We start from the raw sequence: 24,726 nt of genomic DNA on the forward strand, positions 1-24,726 counted from the left end.
TTGCCAGCTCACCAAATGGAGAGTGTTGTGGTTAAGGGGGGAGCTTTCAGTGAAGACTGTGTTTGGGTAATGACTTATAGACAGATGGATTTACAGATCCAGAAGGGGAAACAGTTTAGTCATAGCAGCAATAACAGTACCATTATAGTAAGGTGACAGTGTGAGAGGCAAAAATAAGCTGTGAAATGTAATTATTACAGAGGAAATTAGTAATAAGAATAGAAGACAAATCATCAGGACTGTATCTACAGGTGGTCAAGTGATAAAAAATAGTTATGTACAGATGGCTTTGCATTTAAAGAAAACATTGAAGAGACAATGTGCAAGGAAAATGATCTAAACAGGAGGTAATGTAACAGATGGTAGCAGAAATTTACATATTCAAACTCGGAGTACATGAGGAGTGCAATGGTTATCACTGAAGTCATAAAAAGCAGAGTAAACAAACCACACAGCCTCATCATGCCTTAAAGGGCAGAGATACCTGCAGTTATCCCCGGACACAGCAAGGACCAAATTCTTATATTTAACGATGCAGGAAAAGCATCAAACATTAAATAGTCGTGTCAGTCAAAGCCTGCCATTCAAGGTTTTCTGGCCAAATGTCAAATTACTGTCGTCTGCACGAAATAAATACGACATACTAAAGCAGCAAAGCCAATCACGTGTTACTCTGTGTGCATGTGCTGAAAGTGGGTATTTAACACCCCTAACCTGTGTGCTTTGCAACAAGGTGGAGGTGGAGGGGCGAAGGTGGTGCATATTTTGCGTGCACCCGCGCGCACGCTGTGTAAGGTGTGACAAGCATTTAAAAGACGGTTCATATTTACTTATAAGAAGCGGATTTGGGAAATTGTAACTAATTCTCCAGGCCTCGCTGCCTTGCGCAGGATACTGAGTTCACCATTGCAGCCCACGTGCACGAGCAGTGCGCGCAGACCGGGAGCGCGCGTGGAGGCGGTCCGGGGCTGCCTCAGTTTTCTGTAATCGCTTTTCTGCTGCTGCTACCTCGAGTTAAACAGCAAGGACACGGGAGCGAGCAGACGGCCGTGAGAGGATATACTTTTTTCGGTACCTTGGGACTACGACGCGGAATTGCAGCATCGACGGCCAGCCGCCAGGTAAGGACGACACTCGTGTCCAGCCGCCGCTCGTAGAAACGTGAAAAGTAAGTAAATGTCCCGTGAAAAGTGTCGTTTTCCAGTGAAGAAGAAGAGGGAGGAGGAGGAGGAGGAGGAAAGAAGGGGGGGAGGTGGATGTGTGGGACGAGCCTCCCTTTGTGCCGAAGCAGGGTCACTGCTCTTCAACGCTCAATGTGGGCACTCCAGAAACGGCGAGGAACCGCACATTTAGCCCCCCGCGCCGCTCCGCTGGCCCTGCCGTTGACCGTCCTCCATCAGCCCCACCGCTCGCAGTTTCGGACCAGTCCGCCAGAAACGCCTTCTCCCGTACATATTTTCAATGAGTTTGGGAAAAAACGAGGCCTGATAAGCTTTTTCTCCTCTTTAAATACCCTTCAGCGGTAACCCTACTTTCCGCCTCCCCCCCCCGGCCTTGTAACGTTAGCTAGCTTCCAATAATGTTTACGGTCGCTTTTGTGAGGACGGCTCGGTTGCGGTCCCCGAGTCGACCCCTATTGTGCGTTTCATCCCCATAATTGTTGATCTACCTGGTTTGACAGAGCACTGAAGTAATGTCTCAGAACATACACTCGTCTTAACTTGTGTCTGCTGTTATTTTCGGGGTTGAAATGTCATCGTTTCGATCTTGGCACTGCCGTTGGAGCGTGTACATTTCAGCCGTTGATGTCCCTATCATTACCGTGAAACGCCCCCGGGGAAAGGCGACCTGCCCCCTACTTCACCTGATCGTTTAGGTTGACTTTTTGCCCATCAGGTGTCTTTTCTGTGTCTGCTCTTTTGTTCCATTGGGAGTACATTTCATCTCACCTATGTCTTTGTGAAGAGGGCTTCAATTAGCGTTGAACAAAACGCCATTGCGCGTCTTCACGGATCGCCTCTTCAGTTTCAAGTGTCTCTATCATCGATCTGCAATTGATGATATTTGTATTATATGTTGACAATCTGATCCCAAATTATCTTATTATCCAATTTTCATTAAAATAAAACGATAAAGCATGACACAGGACAGCTGCAAGGCTGTTCAGTGTGTCTAAATGTGAGCCACTGAAGCCATTCTTATAAAGTCTACTTAACAGCTACTTTACAATAAATATAACCACTCTTTGATTATTAGGTGAATTAATCTGTGATTTGTGCCACTACAGATTTGTAAACTCTCAGCATATCCCTCACCAATTTTGAGCTTCGCCCACATTCAGATTAAGGATTTTAAATGAACCTTCGGTCCTAAAGGTGGGACAGACCTGCCTACAGATGAACTTTTGGCTTTACCTGCTGTCCATGTTTTTCAGGGCCCACGATGTCCAGCGAAGTGCAGAGACCTGACGACAGCCCCAGCACAAGCGGGGGAAGCTCGGATATCGAACAAAGGGAAACGGTACCACCTGAGCAGGAGCGGGAGCAAGCACAGCCCAAAAAGAAGGAAACCAAGATCTCCAGTAAAACCGCTGCTAAACTTTCTACTAGTGCCAAGAGGTAAGCTGAGGGAAGGAAAAAAACCAGCCTGAATCTGAGTTTGTAGAGCAGCATTTACACAAGCACTATTTGTTAAACTGAAGGCCCCCCCCCCCTCCGTGCCTGAGGGTGTGAAGTTGTATAAAAAGACTACAGTTCCACAGGGGTTGTCATTTCAAACATCTGTGCTATTCAGCGTGACACTAAACCCACAGAAAAAGAAGGTAACACATGGCTTCGAAATGTCACCGCTGTCGTTTAAAAGAGACATTCCCATTCCTGCCTGTTTGTTTTAAGACATATGTGCTCTGCTACGCCCCCGTTTCTCCTGCTTCTGCTGTACCTCCGCCGGGCTCGGCACTTACTTCCAAAAAAAGACAGGTGATGAAAGAATTACGCAACCAGCTGAGCAGGGAGTTTGTTGAGGCTGCTGCATCTTTTTCTAAAAGTGACCGAAGCAGCGATCGCCTCCTCTTTCTGTATGTCCGCACCGCTCTGAAAAGCACTTTGTATGAGCACCGTTTGCCCTCAGTTGCTCTCCAGTGCTCTTCAGCAAAGATTTGCTTCTGCAACACAGACCATTCTTGGGTCTTTTAAACTGCTTTCATTCATAATAAACATAACGTTTAACATGAAAATCTCTTTGTCTCTCTTTTCCCTTTCCAGGATTCAGAAAGAGCTTGCAGAAATAACACTAGACCCCCCTCCAAACTGCAGGTAAGGAGATTCAGCCGTCACGTGTTTAAAGCATTTCAGTAATGACTCCTGATGCATGCACTCCTGCATGCACTGATGCTGTAATGAGTGTAGACAGCAGAACTGCGCTCCTTTCATGGCTTCTTGTCTGTTTGAAACAAAAAAGGAAGGCCACGCTGTTTTGTCTCTGTTCCCATAATGCTGGCTGTGTTTTTTGTTTGAGGTGGTAATTTCAGGTGAATGAGATCGACCGCAGCCCATACTTGCTGGTTGTTGCTGCTGCACTGTGCACGCTGCAGATGCAGCCTTTCACATGGTAGTATTACGGTGCCGCTGAAATGGTGGAAAATGAGTGGCGATGTGACTCTAAAACCTGTTTCGATTCTCGTGTGGTACCCCCCTCGCTTTGCTGGGGATTTACCACAGACAATGGTTATTGTGTGCAACCACTGCGGCTCTGAGCCCTTTGAGGAAGAGACATGGTCGCGAGCGAGTGGTATACCACATGTGCCTCAGTCTCTGTGGACAGGACAAAAGGCATACCTCTGGGGTGTTACTCAGGAGCCTGCCTTTGTCAACCTAAATAACACAAAGTGACACAGCCATTGATTATTGCTCTGTTTAGGGCAGCTCAAAGATTACTCTCTGTCTGCATTCTGCTGCAAATTAAGAGGGAAAATGGAAGCTGGTCTTTGTTGAAGACACGTGGGAGATTATGATGTTTTCTGATCATTTTAGACTGACTATACTCCTTCAGAGGCACCTGCTTAAAAATGATTAAGGAAAACAGCTTTGTGTGACTCATCTAGTGATTTGAAATTACTACACCCTAGACGGCCTTGTTTATTGCATGAATTAATCACGCCTGCTGGCTCTCATCAGAACCCCGCCATCATTAACGATAAACATTGAGCTAACCTTTTTATTTCAGCTCACAGCCCATTTTTGTTATTGTACTCGAGGCTGAAAGAGATGTTGTTTTCCTCAAGGACTCTAATCTATTTCAAACCCCCTCCCACCTCCCCAAAAAAACTAGGTTGGCTCACATGAAGGATTTAGCTTGAGGACACAAGTAAGTAATTTGAAAGTAAAATAATCGCTGGCGGATATTTCACAGTCATCGTCTTAGTGGGGGAGCTAGTTGCCTGGGAAACAATTAAGCTTCTTCAGGATTATCCTTTTCTGCGTGTGTTCCCTTTCTGTGCAAGAAAATGACACCAAAATTTAATAAAGCGCATTCTGTGATGCTCTCAAATAGATTAGACCTCTGTTAACAATGACGGGGGATCGGATGCATAAAAAATATCTCAGGAAAAACGATCACGGCACCATTTACACGCTCCCTCGAATGAGCTCAAACGTCGTTTGCATGCAGCTCAATCCTGGTCAGGTTGGCCTGAAAGGTTATTCATTTCATTCGCTGTGACAAATGGAGTCACAGGCTGTTGGCCCCCCTTCAAGGGGCACATACACAGAGTTGTGTTCAAGAGATTCTACAAATGAGGTGCTGGGGGCCAATTGATGTAGGCCTTTCCTTTCCGATCCTCTCATCATTTCGCTGTGGTCTCACAGAATGTGCCTTTCTCATCCTGGAGTTGAAATCTATAATGAATGGAAGGTCTCGCTTCGTGTATTTCAGTGAAGGAAAGTGTTGATCTAATTTGGTGAAACATTGGTGGCAGGAGTTGCCCTCCTAATAAGTGTAATAAAACACACATGCCTCTTCATCAAGCATCCATTTAAGGTTACTGCGATACCCCTTAGCCGCATTAAACACCACAATCTGTTGTTCCTGTTTCCTGCCCCTTGATAAATCACACACGGAATAAAGCTTCCTGGCTTTCTCCGACTCAAAAGTAATATTTATGCTTAAGATGTTTTAAAAAAAAATCAATTTCCACGCAGTGTGACCAAGTCTGTGTCACAGTGTGCAGGGTCGCTGCTTGGGGACTGAGAATTTCAAACTGACACAGAGCCGTATCTCTCCCGGCTTTGTGGCAGCTCGCTCGTCACTTTGGCAGTTGTCATGCATCAGAAGAACGGGAACGAGTTGGAGCCCAAAAGGATTTGACACAGCAATTATTCTCCCTGACATACACTTCAAGTATATTGTACAGGCAGCTTGTGCCTCCACACCGACCGAGTGAAGCACATGAAGCAGCTTTTGAAAGCTTTCCAGCAGGCTTCACAAATACTGCTTTAATCTAACTGAGAATAAACTTTGATTAGATGCTCTTAAAGAAGAACACGACGGGCTTATCAGTATCTGTGGGCTGAACGGCATGAAGATTTGTATGTCTGTTGTCGTCTGAACATGTGTGTGTCCACAGTTAATGTGATGCTGATGTTTGGGCTGCGTTTTAACTTGATGTTGTGAACTCGTAATGTTTATCCGTTGTAACAAAGGCTTATTGGTGAATTTGAAGATTGTTTTCTCTGTAATTTGATCATTCGGTACCTGAAATGTCACCATTTCGTAACTCTCCAGGTCACGTCTGACCACTCATTAATTTCTCACTGATGTAAAGTTCAGGATAAACAGAAAATCCCCACAACCTGAGGAGCTGGAACAAATGAACTCTTCCCATTTTTGTTTGATGATATGGTTTAAACAACACTAAAGATAGTTGTTGGTGATCATTCTGCTTTATCTTATATATAATACATCCCACTACCGCCTCCTCTGCTCTTAAAAAAAACTCCTTTATGCTTCCCAGTTCATATTTCCTTACCTATTACATGTGTGCCATTTGCATTAGATCAGAATAAATGCTTTAGCAGCATTTACTAACGACAGCATTCACTGGCATTTCGAGTAGAAATGTCCAAACGGAGATAAATATCACAGCTACTGGTGATGAACCCTGCTGCTTTGGACTCATCCTTGAGGATAGACAAACATTCATCCGTCACAGCTGCAATGGAGTGATAGCAGAGCAACGTTTCAGTGCCTAAAACATAATGGTAAATGTCAGGGTTTCGTATCAGACCATCCAAAAAGCCATTTTCAACTTCTATTGTTCAGTGATGCTCGACAGTAACCGCAGAATAATCCCCTGCTGGAGAGGTGGAGATGCCAATTTCTCCTCCTAAGGCAACTTAGAAAGATTAAATTGAATGCAGCTGCAACACATGGTGCACTTGGGTAACAAGTTCAGCCCCCCCCTCTCTGCCAGCTTGCTCCTAATCATTGTGGGAAGTGTAAGAAACCACTAACTGAAGTGGAAGTAGATAAGCCTGAAGAAAAAAAAAAGTAATTTATGAAAGTTAATCACAGAAAAGCTCCTGCGGTGATTTGAAATGGAATCTAAGGTTTATACTGAGTTTTATGGTGGGAGGGGGGTCCTTATATTTGACCAAATAAGCTATTGTAATTTGTTAGATTTCAATCAAGTAGTTTTTGGTGCAGAGGTTAGGTAAGTTCAGTGAAAACAGGTTATTAATGATGACTGAGTCTGAACAGGCCCGTTACCTGAACGCTTCCAAAGCACATAGTTGATGTGTTAGTTGGATCCGTTTCCATGTCCACCGCGCTGTCAGTTAACAAGCTTAATGTTTCTGTGTTTGAGGTGTTTCTGGGGACACCATCAGCCACTCATTTCTGTGAAACTGCACATAAATTAGCATTTTATTTGACCTTTTTACTCTGAAAAATGAGTTAGAAATGGATCTGTTTGGGTGGAAACCCACCTGTCTGCATGGGTTATGGTTCTGAATGTCATCAGCATGTTGACGTCCCCACAAAGTGAATGAATGCAGAGACATTCCTGGCAGACACGAGCGCTTTGGCTTGTTGGGCCATATTTTCCTGCTTCTCTTCCAGCGCGCTGTCTCATTAATGTTTTGGTTCAAATGCTCCGTCTTTCTTCATCTGTGGGGCTCTTTGTGGCAGAGGAGCTACATGCTGTAATTTCAGCAGTGTTCTTGACATGCAACATAACATTAGGTAATCACAGCGAGCATCGGATAGAAAATGATGAAATGTCCTTTGTTGTTGCAGATTGGTTTGGATATTTTCAGGTTAATAAAAGGCAGATAAAGATGCTTCAGATACGGAGCGATGCTCACGCTTCGCTTCCACACAGAAGGCTTCCAGGTGATCTATAAATGTTTTGCTCATCATTTGCATTTATTGCTTTTTAGCTTCTTAAACGTGAGGCTTTGACGTTAAACAAAGGTTTAAACTCTGGTCAGCCTGAAAATGCGGGTCTCGGTTCGCTCGCAGTGGGAAATGTAAATGGATTGTCCAGCGACGCAAAGAGATGAAGTGACGTTGAACGCAGTGCATGTTGGGTAGAAAAAGCAGAGTTTGAACACCGAAGTAAAAACAGAAACTCTGGTGTTGCTCCATTGTTTGTTTTTGTTGTGATTTCTGTTTTTCGGTCGCGGCCAATCAATGAGCCGGGTTTTCTTCTCCTTCTTCTTCTGGCTTCTTCTCAGCTGTTGTGACTGCGTGAGATTGTCCAAGCGGTTCGATCCGCTTTTAAAAGTGCAGTGTGAAAGTGAGCGAACCAAAGGAAGGTGTGACTTAGTTTCAGCATAAATATGTATCATCATCAAGGCTCACGGAGAAACGAGGCTGCCTTTGTTGAAGGTTCTGACCTCCAGTTCTGATGGGATCGTCTTCCTGTCTGTGGTGGCTGCTTATTAGTTTCCTGCACGCCCCTGGGGGGGGGTTGTGTGTGAGTGACACAGCTGGCGTCATTTTTCACAGCGTTACCATTAAGCACAGCAGGAAGGGCTTATCAATATTTATGAAGTGGTGCGGGGGTGTGGGCTGGAGGAAAGGGAGGGGTGAGCACCAGGAATACCTCCCGGTTATTCACGTTGATCGACTCGTGCGTGACAGCCTTGAGGAAACGTTTGTGGTTGTGAGTGAGGAAAGCACACACCTGCCTTTTTACAGTTGCTCGACAATGTCAACAGTGAAAAGATGTCAGCTTTTTGCTCCTTTCAGCCACATATCTTCCCTGACAGTCTTCCAAAGAGAAGTCTAAACACAGTGCTCACAGTGGTACAAAACACAAATATCAAGTGGGTAGTTCATTGTGATTTAAATAGTGCATTTGATTTTGTAACCTGTTGAAACGTTGCCAAAGTTAAAGATCTTTACGTAAAGATGCAGAAAAGAAGGTGGCCTTTTGGCTGTGGTTGGATGGAGCATGTGAGTCACTGCTGGAGAGAAGCAGAAAAGCAGAACTTGGCTGCAATTGAGATGCATGCCAAGAGAGGTGATTAAAATTGCTCATAATCGGAGATGATCGAGTAAATTGACTGGCCCAGGTTCTTGGATATTTTCTCTCTCTCTCTGAAATAAATGGTACCCCTGTCACCCCAGTACACATGTTGGGCAGTCGGGTTGATAAACTAAGCACATGCCACTGCAGATATACTGTCTTTAAGGTTTCTGAATGGGTATTTTGTCAAATGGGGCCATAAAATCAGGATTTTGTCGCAGTTTCTGACACATTCAACCATCCTGGAAAAGAATTATGTGAATGAAAAGGACTTAATTGTGAATTTGGCTGTTTTATCATTCACTCACACGTTGCTGTTTATACAAATATGAGCTTTTTTCCCCCCAGCTGTCACGTGAACATGCTAATTGTTTTATCTGTGATGGATATTATGCACATGAATCTCAATCTGTGCACGTGTGACACCTGCTGAAAGTAGTTTTCTCCTCAAACAAAGCCCGTTTTCCTCCTGACGCACGGATTTGATCTGAAAATAAATCCGTTTCCTGCTTTAGACTGAAGGTAGCGCACGCTGTCCCTCTGACACAGGCCTGAGTTTGATTTATCCTGAATGTCTTCCACTTGTTTGACAGTGAACACGGCCTGTTGTGATTCATGTATGTCACTGAATTCTCGATGTCCTCACTTGTGAGGTAGTTTTCTGGCAAACATTTGTCCACGGTGTTGTTAATGGTTTTGTGGCGTCGTTGAGCATGAAGCATGGCGTGTGGACATTTTGTGGCAGTGTTGCCGTAACGACACTGCTTTCACAGTCGCTCTTTGGGTCGTTGAGAATGACCAAACGGTAATCTGAGGCTGACTTAAAAGCAAACACAAAAATCTGTTGGCAAGCGGACAAACATGGTAACTCCCATTACTCTTGAGACTGGAATCTCTAAACCTAATGGCTTTTCTTCGAAAGTTGTAGCTGCTGCCAAGAAAGCTTAAAGTGTCCTTTTGACATTCTGCTGTTAGTGGTGAAATGAGGGATAACCAGTGAACAACATCCAACATGACTGCGCTTTTCTCCTTGCTGATTTGTTTAACTGGCACATTTCTCTACTTGCAAACCTTGTGGTTGAAAGGATGTCGAGAGTAAAGACGGTGAGGGGCTCCTCAGCAAATCTGGCAGCTCAGCTTGCTCTGGTCACTGACCTTTTTGGTAATAAGTCCAATCCCTCAGCCACGGTGCCAAATGGCTGCCTTGAGTGCTTTTGTTGAAGCACCACGGAGGCTGAAGAGGCTGTTTGGAATTACGGCTGAATAGACTTTGGTGGAAGGCTGTAAAATGAAGAATATTAACATCCTGCTCTTTGCTAATTTAGTTAATAAACTGCAAGAGGCTGCAGTTTTGTGTCCAAGGCACATCAGTTTTAGTCAGTTTCTTCCTGTAAACCTTTTCACATGTCAGCACAAATTCTAACTTGTTTTGTGTAATTACACCGTGACTGACACAGGTTGGTATCGGTTTGTAAGCTTCTGTGCACATTGATTATGATTTTTAGATGTGATCGTGCTGTTAGATCTGCTGTAAAATTCTGTTTTTGTGGTCATGTTCTCATTGTTTCAGTATTAGTTTTGCCATCTGTCACCTGTGCTGAGCTGCACTGTTTTGTTTGATAAGTGATATTTTTATGACTCATGAGGTGGTGTTGTTTTCTCTGTGCTAAGCTTATGTATTATGGTAATGATATATCTATATATATATATACTCTGTGGTAATCTTTGGCCTGAGGCAAACATTTGCTCTGCATCAGTCTGCTTGCATGCAGCAGCACACATGCTGGGAAGAAAAACGCTTACTACACCAGAATCTGTGCTGTACCTCTGAGGCATTTTTGCAGAATTACCATTAAACCTGGGGGTAATACACAGATTGCTTGCTATATTTACAGCTTTTGAAGATATCACTTTAAAAGTGCAAACTTCCTGAGTGTAAGGCCACTTTCCTCTCTTACAAAGTATTATTTCTCAGCTCAATACACACTGCTCTTTAGATTGACTGAGCCCAGCATGCAAGGTTGTCTCCCTGTGGGAATACAATTATATTATTCCCATTGGCTTGGAAAGCATGTATCCACCTCCTGAATCATTTCCCTCGTCGCTGGATAAACTTTCCGGTCAGTAATTGCAGTATTCATCATGTAGATAAACGGCAAAAGGCTTGATTAAAACCCAAAAAAACAAACCGTGTCATTTCAGACTAAAAGACAAGAGAGCAGAGGAAGGAGGTGTCACCTCAGCTGTTGAGCAGCACAGTAATTGGTCTTGCAGCTCTTTCACGGTTGGAGGAGAAGAAGATTGCTTCATTAAAGTTCCTCCTTTGATAACCGCAGCAGCCACACTGACAGAACAGAAGACCTTAACTGAATGACTGTGCTATTAAGAAAATATGTGCCTGTGGGGAATGAGCTGGAATGACAGAAAAATGCAGATAACGGCTTTATTTGTGCTTAGCTGTACTCACCAGCTGAAAAAACTTACTGATTTGCAGTATGTTTTATTTATAAGGCCCTTGGTGCAGATTCTGCTCACACAGCTGTTTACCTGCTACCGTGAACAGCTTCCTGTGTGACAGGCAGCTTAAAGAGAACACTGGTTTTGTGTTTTGTGGCTTTGCTCTCCCTCACACATGGCTTTGATTAGATAAATGTAACCTCATCTTTAAAGTATCAAACACCAATGTTAGTCCAGTTGGACGGTGGATGTGTAAGCTCTTGTTTCACTTATCAAAGCAGCTGTGGTGAAAAAACGTCAAACATAAAGCCTTGTATATCATTCCTGCTGCGCGTCGCAGTGCCAGCCTGTGCATGCACGGACTCACAGCTGCAGGCACCTCGGTGGCAGGACTTATAGGACGCTAACTGACAGATTCTGTAACACCTCTGGAACACCTACTTGAACAAGTGCAGATGCTGTTTTTCAGAGCTGATTTAACTTTCGAACCTTTTACAGAATCTGAGCCAGGGAGCCACAGCAGAGACACCTCATTATGTCTCAGGAGTCGTCTGTTCCAACACTGCTTTTCTTCTTCTGTTGTTGAGCATCTCTCTCATGTGTTCTGAGGAGCACCGTGCAGGGAGACGGGTCATCTCCACAATTTGTGCAGTGTTTGTCTTGTTTCCAGGCGATTTCTATAGGCTCGCGTCTAATTGGTGCCTTCTCATCTCCTCCGTCCTCCTGCCTGTGACCCTGAAGTAGATCACAGCCAGTTGTTAGGGAGGATGTTTTAGATGTTTAATTTGCATTTTAAAAGTCTGGTTAACCTGCTTATTGAAGCATGCACATACCCACACGTCTGGTTTTTCTGCGTCGTTGTCTCTGATGTCAGTTGATATATTTAACGTCTTGCATTTCATTTTGCCCTGCAGTGTCCTGAAATAACAGCAGCTGGGATGTCTACGATCATGTAACGGTTTGCTCATTTCAACAACTTGAAAAGTCTTTTCTTGAGATTTAATTATAGTCACAGGTGATGAATTTGCATGGCCTCATAAATTCACCTGTGAGAGGCAAAAGCCTATCTCATGACTACCCCTCTTTCATCAACTTAACCTGATCCCTGATGTCTGTGGGAATTGGCTCTGGGTGACAATAGCTATGAGATATGTTGGAGATGTTGCAGAGATTAGCCCAGCTCATGCTGTCAGATAAAGGTTATCTTTTGGCACCAATCTGCAGATTGCCCTGACAATGAAATAAGGCAGAATGGATGATTAAACGGGCAAAGGACATTGTGGTTTCACATACTGCACTGTATCGCGGCGAGGAAAGGTCATTCAATATATATGGAAATGATTCCTGCTGTCTGTGATTATGGGGCCTGACGTGGGTAGATTCTTAGAAACGGGGAATTAAAGTATAAAATGACAACATAAGGCTGTGGAGTAAGATCAGTGTGAGATGCAGTTGCTTGTTTTTTCTGCAGAAGCTTATGTTGGTTCCACATGTAGTGAAGAGTCTGAGCTGTTGTCTCTGTTGGAAAAAAGCAGCGTCAGAGGACAGAACAAACCTCAAAGAAAGGGAGCAGTGTGAGGCTCTGGTTAAACGCTATTTTGGTTCTCTGTTGTGGAGGAGCCAGCCCAGCTGTCAGAGTGGGTTCCTGCATGAGCATAATCTCTGAGGACAGGGCAGTGGCAAGATTCTCACAGACACCCGCACACTAATGTATCCCCCACCCCTGAAACAAATGACCCAAATACGCACTGAATTAAGGCATTAGGCTGATTTATATTGCAGATGTGCTGTTATTTACTTTGTTATTTTTGCTTAAGCAGGACCGTTTCAGTGGTTAGCGTCAATCATTTGTGATGAGCCAATCTGTCAGTCTGGAGAGAAAATGATCATCTCACACCGATAGAGCAGCAGAGGAAATATTTACGTGCCACTCTCTATTTTAGGAGGTCGGCGTGTTAGATTGTTGCTGCTTTGTTGTTCCTGGCACCCTTTGTTGACTTCATAGTGAGCATTACTTTATTTGACAGCATCAAAATGTGAACTTACAGAGCTGAAATGGACATAATACAGTGATTACCTGGTGTTTACCGAGAGCTAAATATGTCAGCAAGAAAGAACTACGAGCGCATATAGCTTTGGACCAGGGTCAAAGAAACATAAGCCTGTTAAGCCCTCATCACCAGGTTCCCTGAAGAGCTGACGTGACTCAGCTTGTGCATCTCTTGGACAACACTGCTCACCTCCTCCAAAACCAAAGCTGATGGAGAGACTGTCAGACCGGGAATGAGCTGGCCCTCAACCAGCTGCAACAAAGCACCAAAGGAACGCCTGAGCCGCTCAAGGGGGTTGGGTCTCCAAGCAACAGCCAGCGGTGGCATGCATGCTCAGTTATTGACTTAGCCTTTATCTGCAGCCCTTCTGCAGAGTGAGGGCCTATGCTATGGCTGCTCATCTCTATCTTTCCATCACGTTTAAGTTATCATCTCCTCTGCACAGTCATGAGCCTCAAAAAAAAAAAGAGCATCCTTTTGAGATACTCAGAAATGGAATAGCCTGCTTTCTCTTTCACCACAGTGTCGAGGACTCTTTAGAGTTGTGTGGGGGTATTAAAATGCTCATATTGAGGTGTGCATTGTACAGAAATGTAAGCACTGGTTTCATGGAGGAAGCATTAACACAAAAGGTGTCTTTGTGTGTCTTTTAACAGCTGTGAAATAGAGCCAGGAGGTGTTCAGGAAATATTTCCATCGGTCATGCCTGAATCAGATTCAAGCTGTAGAATAACCTATGGGGGGGGGCAACACGCACTCACAGGTAAAGGGTGAAGTTTGTGCAACGTGTCTGCATCTGAAGGGAGGACAGTTCCTATAAAAACAGGGACAGACAGATAACCACTGAGCTAACTCCAGCTGATCGGATCGAGCCGAATCGCTTGTTTTATGTAAAACTTTCTTTACTCCAGAGTCGGTTCTTGATCACATTCAAACCAACACTGAAGACAAACGTCTGCTCCCTCTGTAGTCCTTCTTGTTTCTCCGTCCTCAGTCTCCAGCTGTGTTGGTTTTTTCTTCCTGTTGTGGCTTAAGTTTCACAAATTACTGTAAAACACTGCAAGCTGCCGACAGCTTTCCGTGTTTTTTCAGTTTTTGTCCGTGAACACATAAGAATGGACATTCTTTCCCTGATCTGGAGTGTTATTTCCACCCAAACTTAAAAGCATTACTGGCCAGTTGTTTAGACTCTTGCTCATTTGTGGGGGTCTACTTTCCTCTCCGACTGTAACATTTTGTGTTAGTCTGTGAAACGTGATGTGATCTGTCGGCTTTTTGGAGGTTTTCCTCACATGCCGTCATCGTGTTGTACTTGTAAGGTGAGACGTTCTCATCCCATCACACGACCTGGCCCGTCTCTACCTGCAAAAGCCCTAAACTTTGGTTACTGTTGTCACCTTTGTGCACTGCGGCGTGCACCACAAGTGATGTTATCACTGCTGACACGAGATGGGCTGTTTTGGCTGCTCCTGCACCTCCCAGTTTATGTAACGTGGCACATGGGGTGCGGCTGGTGTTTTTCTAAAATGGATGAGATAGACCTGTGAGCAGGCGCCACCGCTGCAGTATGTGGACGCCCAGCTGCTACTGAAGCTGCAAGAATAATCAGAAAAGCTGAGAAACATTTAAGGAAGCCGTGTAAAACCCTGCTTCCTCCCTCCTGTACATTACACAGCTTTATCCTCCTCATTGGTGACGACTGTAATTTATGACAAGACTGCAGCAAGTCAAGCGTGCCCAAAGCCCACGGTTCACACCAGTGTATCAAGCGTTTTAGTAGCTTCTGGCAGCCTTTTTTATTTCGCCATTTTATCACACGTGCTGCAGCTTTTCGGTCTCTGTCTCAGCATTAACAGTCCAATGTGAGATAAATAGCTCCGGGTGAGTCAGGCTTGCTCACCTGGTTCTTTAGAAGCTGTCAGTTTCTCTCCTTGCTTTCTGTTTCTCAACTCTGTTATGATATGGGTCGTTTGAAACGTCAAAGAGGCGTGGGCATTCTTCATCAAGTAAAGCCAAATTCTGCTTAGCTTCCTTAGTCCAACCCTTTCCTGCACTTTCATTGGCTGTGAGTCTTTGCTGAGGGTTCACTGAACAAATCCTCCCCTGCCATGTTCTCCACGATATCTAGCATGCTAGATATCTGATCTGTGACATGTTCGCACGCCTCGTGAACTGCATCTTTGAAGCAGCCACACAAAGAGAGAAGGCGTAAATGCAGATTATCTTTGGATCTGGACCGTTTGTCTGCGACCTCCAAAGTCTTTCTGTGATATGAAGAGCCAGCTTTAAATCATGGCTGCTCTGGGTCGGCTTCTGTTGAAGACGCCAGTGAAAGATGCCAAAACACCTCCCAACAGTTTGTAATACTCAGAATTTTGTTTCTGGTGGTGTTTATGAGGTTAGCCTTCGGGAATACAGAGTTCACATGAGAGATGGGCCAATTAATCGGTCAGCTGAGCATTCAGGACAGTTTTTGCCACTCTGAATTCATCAGCACTGGCTGACATCTGAGTATACTAAGCAGATTAGCGGGGGGGGGGAGCACATCTGTGGGGCAGCACAGTTTTGTTGCTGTAGAAACATAGACGGTTAAGAAATGTCAGACAAAAGCCTGCTGGAAGCTGTAGCAGCTGTTGGAAAATCAGAGGATGGTTAAACGCAGTCGTGTTACAGCGAAGTCTTCAGCCACATTTATCTCAGGTCAACAGAAGCTGAGATCAGAGGAGCGGGCCGGGAAGATGAATTTAACTTTCATTAAATCACTAAGTGCACTCGAGTTAGGACCTATAGACTGTAGATGAGTAAATCAAAGGCTTTATTACACAGTGTAGCCAAGCAGATACGGGCAGCAGGTTGTGTAACGAGACTAAACCAAGTAATTAGTTTTATTTCTTCCATCACTTCCATCATTCATTTTCTCTGTTTTTCACTTTAGAGTGAGACAAAGCGATCAGGAGAGTCACTATTTCACAGCATAATGCAGCAGTCTGAGCTGCAGAACAGGCTGCAGCACTTTGTCATTCTCATTGAATGTAAATTTAATAATCGGCAATAATACTGAGTTTCATTAACATTCAACATTGATGCTTTCAAGGACCAAATCCATTACTTCCCTCATCTGCAGAGGGCCAATAAATCAACATGTTAAAAACTCCTGAGCATTTTCCTGGATGAGAAAGTCTTTCACTGAATTTGGAGACTTGACGTCTATCGAAGCTCGTTTTTGCTTCAAGTCGTGATGGAAACATTACGTTTCTCTGCTCCAATTTAATCTCCGTTAAAAAACAGCAGAATGATATCTAAATGTGAGCTGTGTGTCATACTGAGATTTGTCCAAACTGCTATCAGATGTCGACGTCTGTCTCTCTTCACCCGTGAATCCTTCTATTTTGGGGTCATTTCCTTCACTTGCTTCAGATGTTTCTCTCTGTCTGAACAAAATGGAACGATGTTTGTTTGGAGAAAAAAACAAAACCTGCAATTTTTGGGTTATTTGCTGCCTTTTAAGTTCAAACAACGCTGGTTTTTCCTGCCACAACGACTTAAACGAGTGTTGTAAAGACCCCGTAATCCAAATATACCCTCCCAACATGTGTAAGCGGTTGTACGCCATCTGTGTCCTTTGTTCAAGCACAACTTTCCGTGCACGTGTTGGAAGTTATGAGTTACCTCCGCACCTCTTTAAACGTGAAGTTTGACTCCTTCATTTTCAAAATTCTTCCAATAAAATCTGAGATTTCCTTTGAAACAGCTGAGGTCCAGAGAGGATCATTTCTTTACAGCTGTGCATTGTGCTGTAATTTCCCTGAGTGCAAGTTATCACAATTAGCCAATTAAAGAAGGCTTAAGAGCGGGGCTGTGTGAAGGGATGCAAAGTAGATTAGTGGAAATTTGCATGTGTTGACACTGAAGGAGGAAGGAAATGTCTAATATCTATTTATGGAGAATGATCTATTGTCAAGGGCATGCTTGGAGCCAGATGCTGCTCTTAACTGCTGTTGTTTGAGGCTGTTATGCTTTCAGGAAATATCTGTCCTGCATTAGTGGTTTGGATAAAAGTGAGTGGTGATATCACAGCCTGGAGTGAAAGTCAAACCCTGTGTGCCTGCAGTTCTCAGGCACACATTTGTCTGCACATCTGCCAGCAGCTGAGTTAAACACCATCCCTGGTAATTACATGAAATCAGAGGGATTGTTCATTGTCCTAAGCTTCGTGATCTGGACATTGTCCCAGTCTCTGCCTGGCTTTGTGCGACGCCAGGGCTCTGCCACGAACAACAGTGGGGGAGGGAGCTCCTAATATGGAAACGGCATTAATTACTCGGCCTATACAGCAGATGTGACCTTCAGCCTCCACTCAGCATAAATACTCACCCTATGGAAAAGATATGTGAAAATCTGGCTGCGTATAAAATCATTTTAATGATATCTAACTTTTTCCTTTTCACCCAACTCTGGGTCACACGTCGTGCAGAATCTTTCCTGGGTCCTTATGTCAGAAACAGCAGGAACCTGTGTGATCAAAATTATCAACGATAATCTAAATCCCTGTAAAATTGCCTCGATCTAAAACCCCTCAAACCTCCACCATTAACTCGTTAGGAGTTCGCTTTCAGCTGCTCTCCCCCCCCCCCCCCCCCCCCCCCCCCGACATCTCTCAGGCACGTCTGAGCACCAGGATGTCGGTTACAATGCGCCGTCCTGATTAACATATTAACCACTCCTTTGTTTCAATTTTCCAGCGCCGGGCCCAAAGGGGACAACATCTACGAGTGGAGGTCGACCATCCTGGGGCCACCGGGCTCCGTGTACGAGGGAGGGGTCTTCTTCCTGGACATCGCCTTCACACCAGACTACCCATTCAAACCCCCCAAGGTCGGTAGCTTGATGACATAACCATGAAGATATTTGGCTGTTTGAGTAGCAGAGAGACGGGACCTGATTCTTTTTCTTACTGCTTCCCACATGAGGGCCGAGAAGCACAGTTATTACATTTGTTCACTTTAACTTTGTAGAACTGAGGAGTCCGAGTCTCATATTCTTAATGCAAAATGTTACATTCTGTTAATCCATTGTTAGCAGGAACACTTTAATTCTACTTAAGCTTTTAAAAGGTCTGCAAGAAAAAAACATCATCGTATTACAGGTTTAGGTAAAAATACAGAGAAATCCGACCAGATCCAAATGAAACTGCGTGAAAGATGAAGCCATTTACCAGTGGCGAGTTCATAGATTTCCATAATGGTTCCATATCAAGAAGATGGCAGGAAACAAACCTTTAAGTGTTTCTTATTGCTCCTTGAAAATATTTCAAAGTGATTCTCAGTTTATTAGACGGTTTTAAATAATATAATATGCAACAGGCCACACGTGAGAAAATGTACTCAAGTTTTCCTGTTTTAGCTCAATGACCCCCTCATTAACCTTCCAGCGTGTTGATTGGTGCTCTGGAGCAGGGGTTGCTCCTATCGGGAGTGAGGTCTTTAGTTCTGGAGCTTGTTGACAGCTGCTCTACAGCTGGATTTGGACTCAATTTATGAATATTTGTTGAGTTTTTAGCTGAACAGCGGTGCTGCGTTAAATTGCGATCTCTGGAGCTCTCGTGTGTTAAAGTCTTGTTGTCGACGGGCCCTTTAGTGACGCTGAGTGTCGTTACTGAACAGGCATAGTGTCAGGGACAATCTCCAATTCACCCAAAAAGCCCCTCAGCAGGCCTTCGCCGCCCCCCACCTCCTCCTTTCTCGCTCTTTGTGCTGTGCAACCAGCAGCTCTGTGTTTGACAGCAGACTCTAACAAATCCACAGGCTCCGGCCCGGCTTTCTGTGGCCAGAGGGCCTGAGTGTTTCCGCCCCTTCAATACCTCAAGCCCCTCCAACACACTGTGATCTGCAGCCAGAACTCTGTGCACACACATGCTAAACCCCTCAGACAGTTGCTGCCATACCCCCCCCCCCCCCCCCCTCCCCCCTCAGTTGCACAACCCGGCCCCCTTTTTAAAATCTCTGGACTCTGAAAGCGAAACGAGTCTTCCCACTCAGTCTGACAAGTTCATCAGGTGGATGCTTCTGTGTCTGAGCCAGAGCCAGCGGGGGGGCAGCGGTGGTGGGGGTGGAGGCGTTGCTTTTTTATAACGTCCTGCCTTGCGTGATTTTTGGGAATGCCAAGGCTCATTTGAGATCTCCTCTGGAGGATCAGGGTCAGGAGGGCCAGATGTTGGTGATTGGAGCAGCAGGGCAAACAGAGGTGTCACGACCAGATGTCTGGCTCAAGTCTCAGCTGGGCTGGCAGACGCAAACAGCCCCGTGGTTGGAGGTTGTTGGCTGGAGGAGTACGTTGTGCTTCATATTATGAGTCACTCCTGGTTGGAGGAGGCTGTTTACTTTTACAAGTAAAGGAACTAATTGACACTTTGGTGGTGGACTCCAGTATTTCATGTCAAAACAGAGCAGTTATTGTTGTGGTGCTTTGATTTTACACCATGCTGCCCTCTGTTGGTCTCAGTTAAAAATCAAATACTTTGAGGAGCTTCAGTGTTTTAATTCCACCAAAAATGAACCCAGAAAAACTGAACAGATTGCAAAAAACCAAGGTGGTGATCTTCTGTTCATTTGCAGCTAAATGCACATCCAGCAACAGTGACAACTGGTGTCAGATGGCCCCCAGTGGAGAAATCCTGCAGAGCCATTATGCCACCATTGATGCTGATACATCCGTGTTAAAGTGGGAAAAAGAAAAAAGGGGAAGTGAAAGCCTGCAGCAGCTTTTAGCTGTCCCCTCTGTCTCACCTATTATTACAAAACAACACCTTTAACGTGATGGACCACACAGCAAATTATCATTCCAACATTAAACCCCCATTTTACATGCATCAGCCCCGGCCCACAGGCTGTTATTTAAGCTTTAAAAGCTGCTTCTGTCTCTTTTTCCCGCAGGACGGTAAAGTCTGTGGTCGGGTAGAACAGAATCTTACATATCCATGAAGCAATTTCATCTTTTATTCTGTTCTGTTGACATTTTTTAATGGAAAACAAAAGCAAATAGTCATTTTAAACTTTATATTATCCAACAAATACTGTAAGGATAACCTTGTTTTAATGGAAACTATTTAGAAATTTGCTTTTCTGTTGAAGAACAAACAATAAGCAGCAATCTTCATAATTAATTTCTTATATTCACCTTAAACAAATCCAAAATGTCACTAATTTAAACAATAACCAGCCTTTTAAGTCCAATAATTATTGCAGGTCTAAATAAAATCACTCGCATTATTGTTTTTATTGCAACAGGAAGTTATTTCTGCCGTTAAAACACATGAAATGAGGAATTAAATGTGGAACTGTGTTTCAGTGCACTTGTTTCGCTATGTTGAAATGAATATCTGGGTTATGAAAGGATTTATTGAACTGCTTTTATTTGATCAGTGTGTAGCTGTCGGTGTCTGTTTGGTGGGGAAGTAGAAACGGAGAGAATGGGAAGTCCACCTGATCAATTTTATAACCAAAATAGCTCAAGTTCAGACACGTTATCCCTAAAGTTTGACTGTGATTGAGAAGGAAATGTGGAGTATTATTAAGGGCAACACTGGCGTCCATCTCAACTGGGAAACGGTTTAAATGGTTGAAACTCTGCAGAATTTAGTGGTTCAGTTTAGAACTGTTAGGTTAAAGATGGTGTTTGCCGTGTAAATCGGGTGTAAAGCAGCTGCTGTTCGGTTCGACTTCTCATGACAGAACCACAGATGACACCATTGGGCCTACAACACCAGAACCCTGGGTCCAGATTACCTTCATGTGAGGTGGTCACATGCAGTGGTGTCAGCAGCATTAATGCCATTAAATGTTAGAGGTCCAACAAATATATGGGTGGTTTAGCTCAGCTTTTAGACTGGAAGCAGGGAGAATAAGCTGGCCTGGTTCTGTGGTAACAGAATCCAACAGCACCTCCAGAACCCAATTAGCACATTGTACGGTGTCTTTGAGCCGTAACTTCCTGTCGTCTCTTGTGATTGGGAACCTGGTTGCACATGTAAAGGGTGCCGGTGGGTGTATTTCTTTAACTTAAGATGATAACCAGCTGCTGCCTGTAGTTTCAATCTAATCACACAAAGGAGAAGATCAGTGAATAAGCGTAAAGACGCTCATTTGTTTAATGTCTTAAGGTATTATTTCTGTTCATCGTTTCCAGTCTCCTCCATGTCGTGACCGAAGTGTTTTTGTGTCTGCAGGTAACTTTTCGTACGAGGATCTATCACTGCAACATCAACAGTCAGGGGGTGATCTGTCTGGACATCCTGAAGGACAACTGGAGCCCCGCCCTCACCATCTCCAAGGTGCTGCTGTCCATCTGCTCCCTGCTCACAGACTGTAACCCAGGTAAGAGCATTTAAAATGTGACCTGTTCTGTGACTTCAGCAGATTCTGTCAGTCCCTGAGAGAAAACTGCCTCCTTCTCCTCTGCTGTGAATGTTGTTCACTTTAACTCGAGGCCAAATTTCAAGCTGACATGCAGTCAGAATTATGTTTCCAGACTGTTAACGGTGTATTAAGTAAAGCGTGACCAATTCAAACCCTCATTGTTTCCCAAGGCTGTCTGACACTGACAGCTCTTTGGCACAGCCCGTGCCTTGAGGTTGTAAATAATAGAACCACTTTTTCACCACAGAAAAAAGAGCAACTGACCCACCGTGTTCAATAAAAACAAATATTATTACATTCAGTGCTGTAAAAATAACACAGATGTGTCACTTGGCCTGAGAACTCAGTTCAATCCATCACTTTTCACTGTGTTTAAGCACCGCCTGCTGTTGTTCCGCAGCATCGGTGCAGAAAGGCAGAATATTCTGTACAATTTAATATGATTAAGTATAATGGAATTTAAATTATTGCTTTTCTAATCATTGAGGAGATATGATAAAGAAATAAATACAAGCTCCTCAGAGTCCTCGCTGCTCCTTGAAGCGATTTCATTCATTTCCCTGTAATTGAGACGGTGAAATCAAGTCAACTGAAGGTCAACATGATAAAATAAAAACTACATCTGAGTACACGTCCACCAAGTCAAAAAGCTAGTTTATCACGGATGGATATGATTCACATTTAAATCCAATTTAGTGTAAAATCTGTTGACAGCTGCAACACGCCACCTTTCCTGGGCTTGTTGGAGCCGTTTAGGAACGAGCTGCAGCTCCAACCTGGGCCCTGCTACCATGACGACTCTGAGCTATCAGGCGCTCCTGTGTCCGAAGGTCTTTAGTGGGAAAATCATTTGATTCAGTTGATTCATAACAGAACTGTCCCAGCTAACGAGTCTCCACTTTGATAAACCAGAGGCTCACAAACCCACGCAGCCTCCTTAACTCTCTTTCATTATGGGTCTGATCCCAACACGAGGCGTATCTTTTTCTTATAAACTCCTCCAACAAACAGTTTTTAGGCGATATGTTCTGTTTGACAGAGCAATTCAGGGCAGACAAACCCAACCAGGATGGCTTGTCTCCATTTTCTTGGTTACCAGGAAAAGACCATTTCTGTCCAAATGATTTTTTTGCTTGAAAAAATAAAACATACACTGGAAGCTGTGCTTTTTTTCTCCCTGTGGCTCTGTGAACTCTTTCCTCGGTGGAAACACTGAAAAATGCATCACGTTACTCAGGTGTTGCACTTGTGATGTATAATTTTAGTTTACTTGAAATTCCCTTCAGTCTTTTCATTTTAACCTTCTGAAAACGAAAACAGTTTATGTAACATTACAGTTTTCTACTGTTTCACTCTTTTGTTCTTTTTCTATATGATTTTGTACTAATTTACACGACTTTTCTATATGAAAACAGGACGATTAAACAAAAGTCAAAGCTGTAGATTATGTCATGGCAGAAATGTGTCTCATCATAAAAGTCCTGGTCATCGGCTCATAACATCGCTGTGGAGGCGTGCGCCTCCTTCATGGGAGTCGGGACGCTCGGGTATCGAACTGTAAATGAACTAGTCAAATCTGATCAGGTGTTTTCACTTTGTTAACTTGACTTAACTGTTCAATTTGATTGAAATGAATAGAAACGATGCAAACTTACATGGCTAAAGGAAGGCATTTCTGATTATGTGTGAAGTTTTGAATTTCTTTTCTTGTTTTTGTAGCCCGAGCTTTAACTCAGCAGATTTTAACTCAGTCGATCTGATAGAAGTTGTCTGAAAATAGAACAAAACGAATAAAAAGAATTCAGTAAACGCAGCGAAGGATTAAAGCTGAAGTACAGAGATGTAAAAATGCTGCCGTTGTTTCTGATTCAAACAAACATTGAGTGATAACACTGACTGATGTGGTGTGTTTCTGTGCCTTTCAGCTGACCCTCTGGTGGGAAACATCGCCACACAGTACCTGACCAACAGAACAGAGCACGACAGAATAGCTAAACAATGGACGAAGAGATACGCCACATAGACTCCCTGCCGTGGACCTCCCTCCTCCTTTACCTCTCTTTCCCTTCACTGAACCTCTCTCTACCTCTCACCCTTAGTCTGTCAAAGCACACTCACTAAGTGCATCGGTATACCTGCCCTCCTGTCACCCCCTCTCCTCCTTCTCCTCTTCCTCCCTGTTTTACCTTTTCTTTGCAAAAACAAAAAAAATATATCTTAAAAAAACGACAACAAAAAAAATGTCCTCTGTTCCTTGTTGACTTGAAAGCTTCTTTTTTATACAAAGAGTAGATTGGGATTTTTATTTTCCAATAACTGAATGTTGGTATTGTATTGGAGAAAAAAAACAGAATATTATAAATATCATACGCATTGTCCTCCAGCTATACAGTATGTATTCTCATTTTCTTAGTGGCACCTGGAACAAACATGCAGAAAATGCTTTTACTTTGTTTTTCCTTTCTTTTAGTATTTGTCGTCGGTATGTTATCTGCATGGAAACAGGAAGGTTTGCATCAGTGGATTCTTCATGCTTTTTAACTTCCTCTGATTTTGTTTGTACTGTATGTATTTTTTCAAAGGCTTTTGAGGCAGACCACAAAAGTATAGGTCTGCCTGTGAAAGAGGCAGGACTTGTATATTTACTGGCTACCCGCCACCTCTGCAATGGCAGAGTGGTTTGTCGTGCACTTGTATTTCTGAAGCACCCAATAAAACACACTGTGGTTGGCTTGTGAGAAAAACACTGCGCCGTCTGCCATTTGTGTTCTTCTGCAGCCTCAACATCCTTAAATATTTACTCTTGTTCAGAGGTTCTCCCTCATTCAGTTCGCCACCCCCCCACTGCTGATGTCTCCCACACACAAACACAAGCGCCTGATTCTAAAACACCGGGTTGGGAGTGGTTTATCTCGTAGTTTTTATTACCAGCACCAGGGAGGTGGGATGTTTTTAGCTGTAAGCCTTCCAGGCAGCAGCATATCTTCGAAACTCATGAATGGATTTCAGTTTGTGGCAAGATGGGCCTTTGAAAGAAGAGACTGGATATCAAATAGTTCTGAGGTCATGTTTACATGATCTTATAGATAGATTTTGTAACTTTGGTCTTAAATGATCACGAGGGGGCGGAGTTTTATCAGATGAGCTGTATGTTTTCATTCTTATTCAAGATTAATTTAGCTATATAAGTTTTTATTGTATTAATAAGTCTTGTTTTTTTCCAACAAGAAGCGAAAAATTCTCATTTTAATAACAGCTAACAATAAGATGAGTC

The 24,726-nt window shown here is 43.7% G+C and overlaps 2 protein-coding genes across 3 annotated transcripts in view; both read left to right on the plus strand.

The window, feature by feature from the left end:
- LOC140315989 (ubiquitin-conjugating enzyme E2 E1-like) overlaps positions 1-24,726 on the plus strand; it is a 341,997-nt gene that overhangs the window by 304,312 nt on the left and 12,959 nt on the right. The window lies entirely within an intron of this gene.
- On the plus strand, positions 960-24,198 carry LOC140315988 (ubiquitin-conjugating enzyme E2 E2). Of its 2 annotated transcripts, none has more exons than XM_072393626.1 (6): positions 960-1,121; positions 2,435-2,618; positions 3,264-3,314; positions 17,781-17,913; positions 21,263-21,410; positions 23,378-24,198. In XM_072393626.1, the coding sequence occupies exons 2-6, from the start codon at positions 2,443-2,445 to the stop codon at positions 23,473-23,475; spliced, it is 606 nt and encodes a 201-aa protein (XP_072249727.1). In that variant the 5' UTR covers positions 960-1,121; positions 2,435-2,442; the 3' UTR covers positions 23,476-24,198. The 2 variants fall into 2 exon arrangements, with proteins under 2 accessions (XP_072249727.1, XP_072249728.1); XM_072393627.1 differs by having other exon boundaries at positions 985-1,168.

The sequence above is a fragment of the Leuresthes tenuis genome, unplaced genomic scaffold (assembly GCF_036924035.1).
Source record: "Leuresthes tenuis unplaced genomic scaffold, fLeuTen1.0.hap1 SCAF_10, whole genome shotgun sequence".
In the NCBI taxonomy this organism is placed as follows: domain Eukaryota; kingdom Metazoa; phylum Chordata; class Actinopteri; order Atheriniformes; family Atherinopsidae; genus Leuresthes; species Leuresthes tenuis.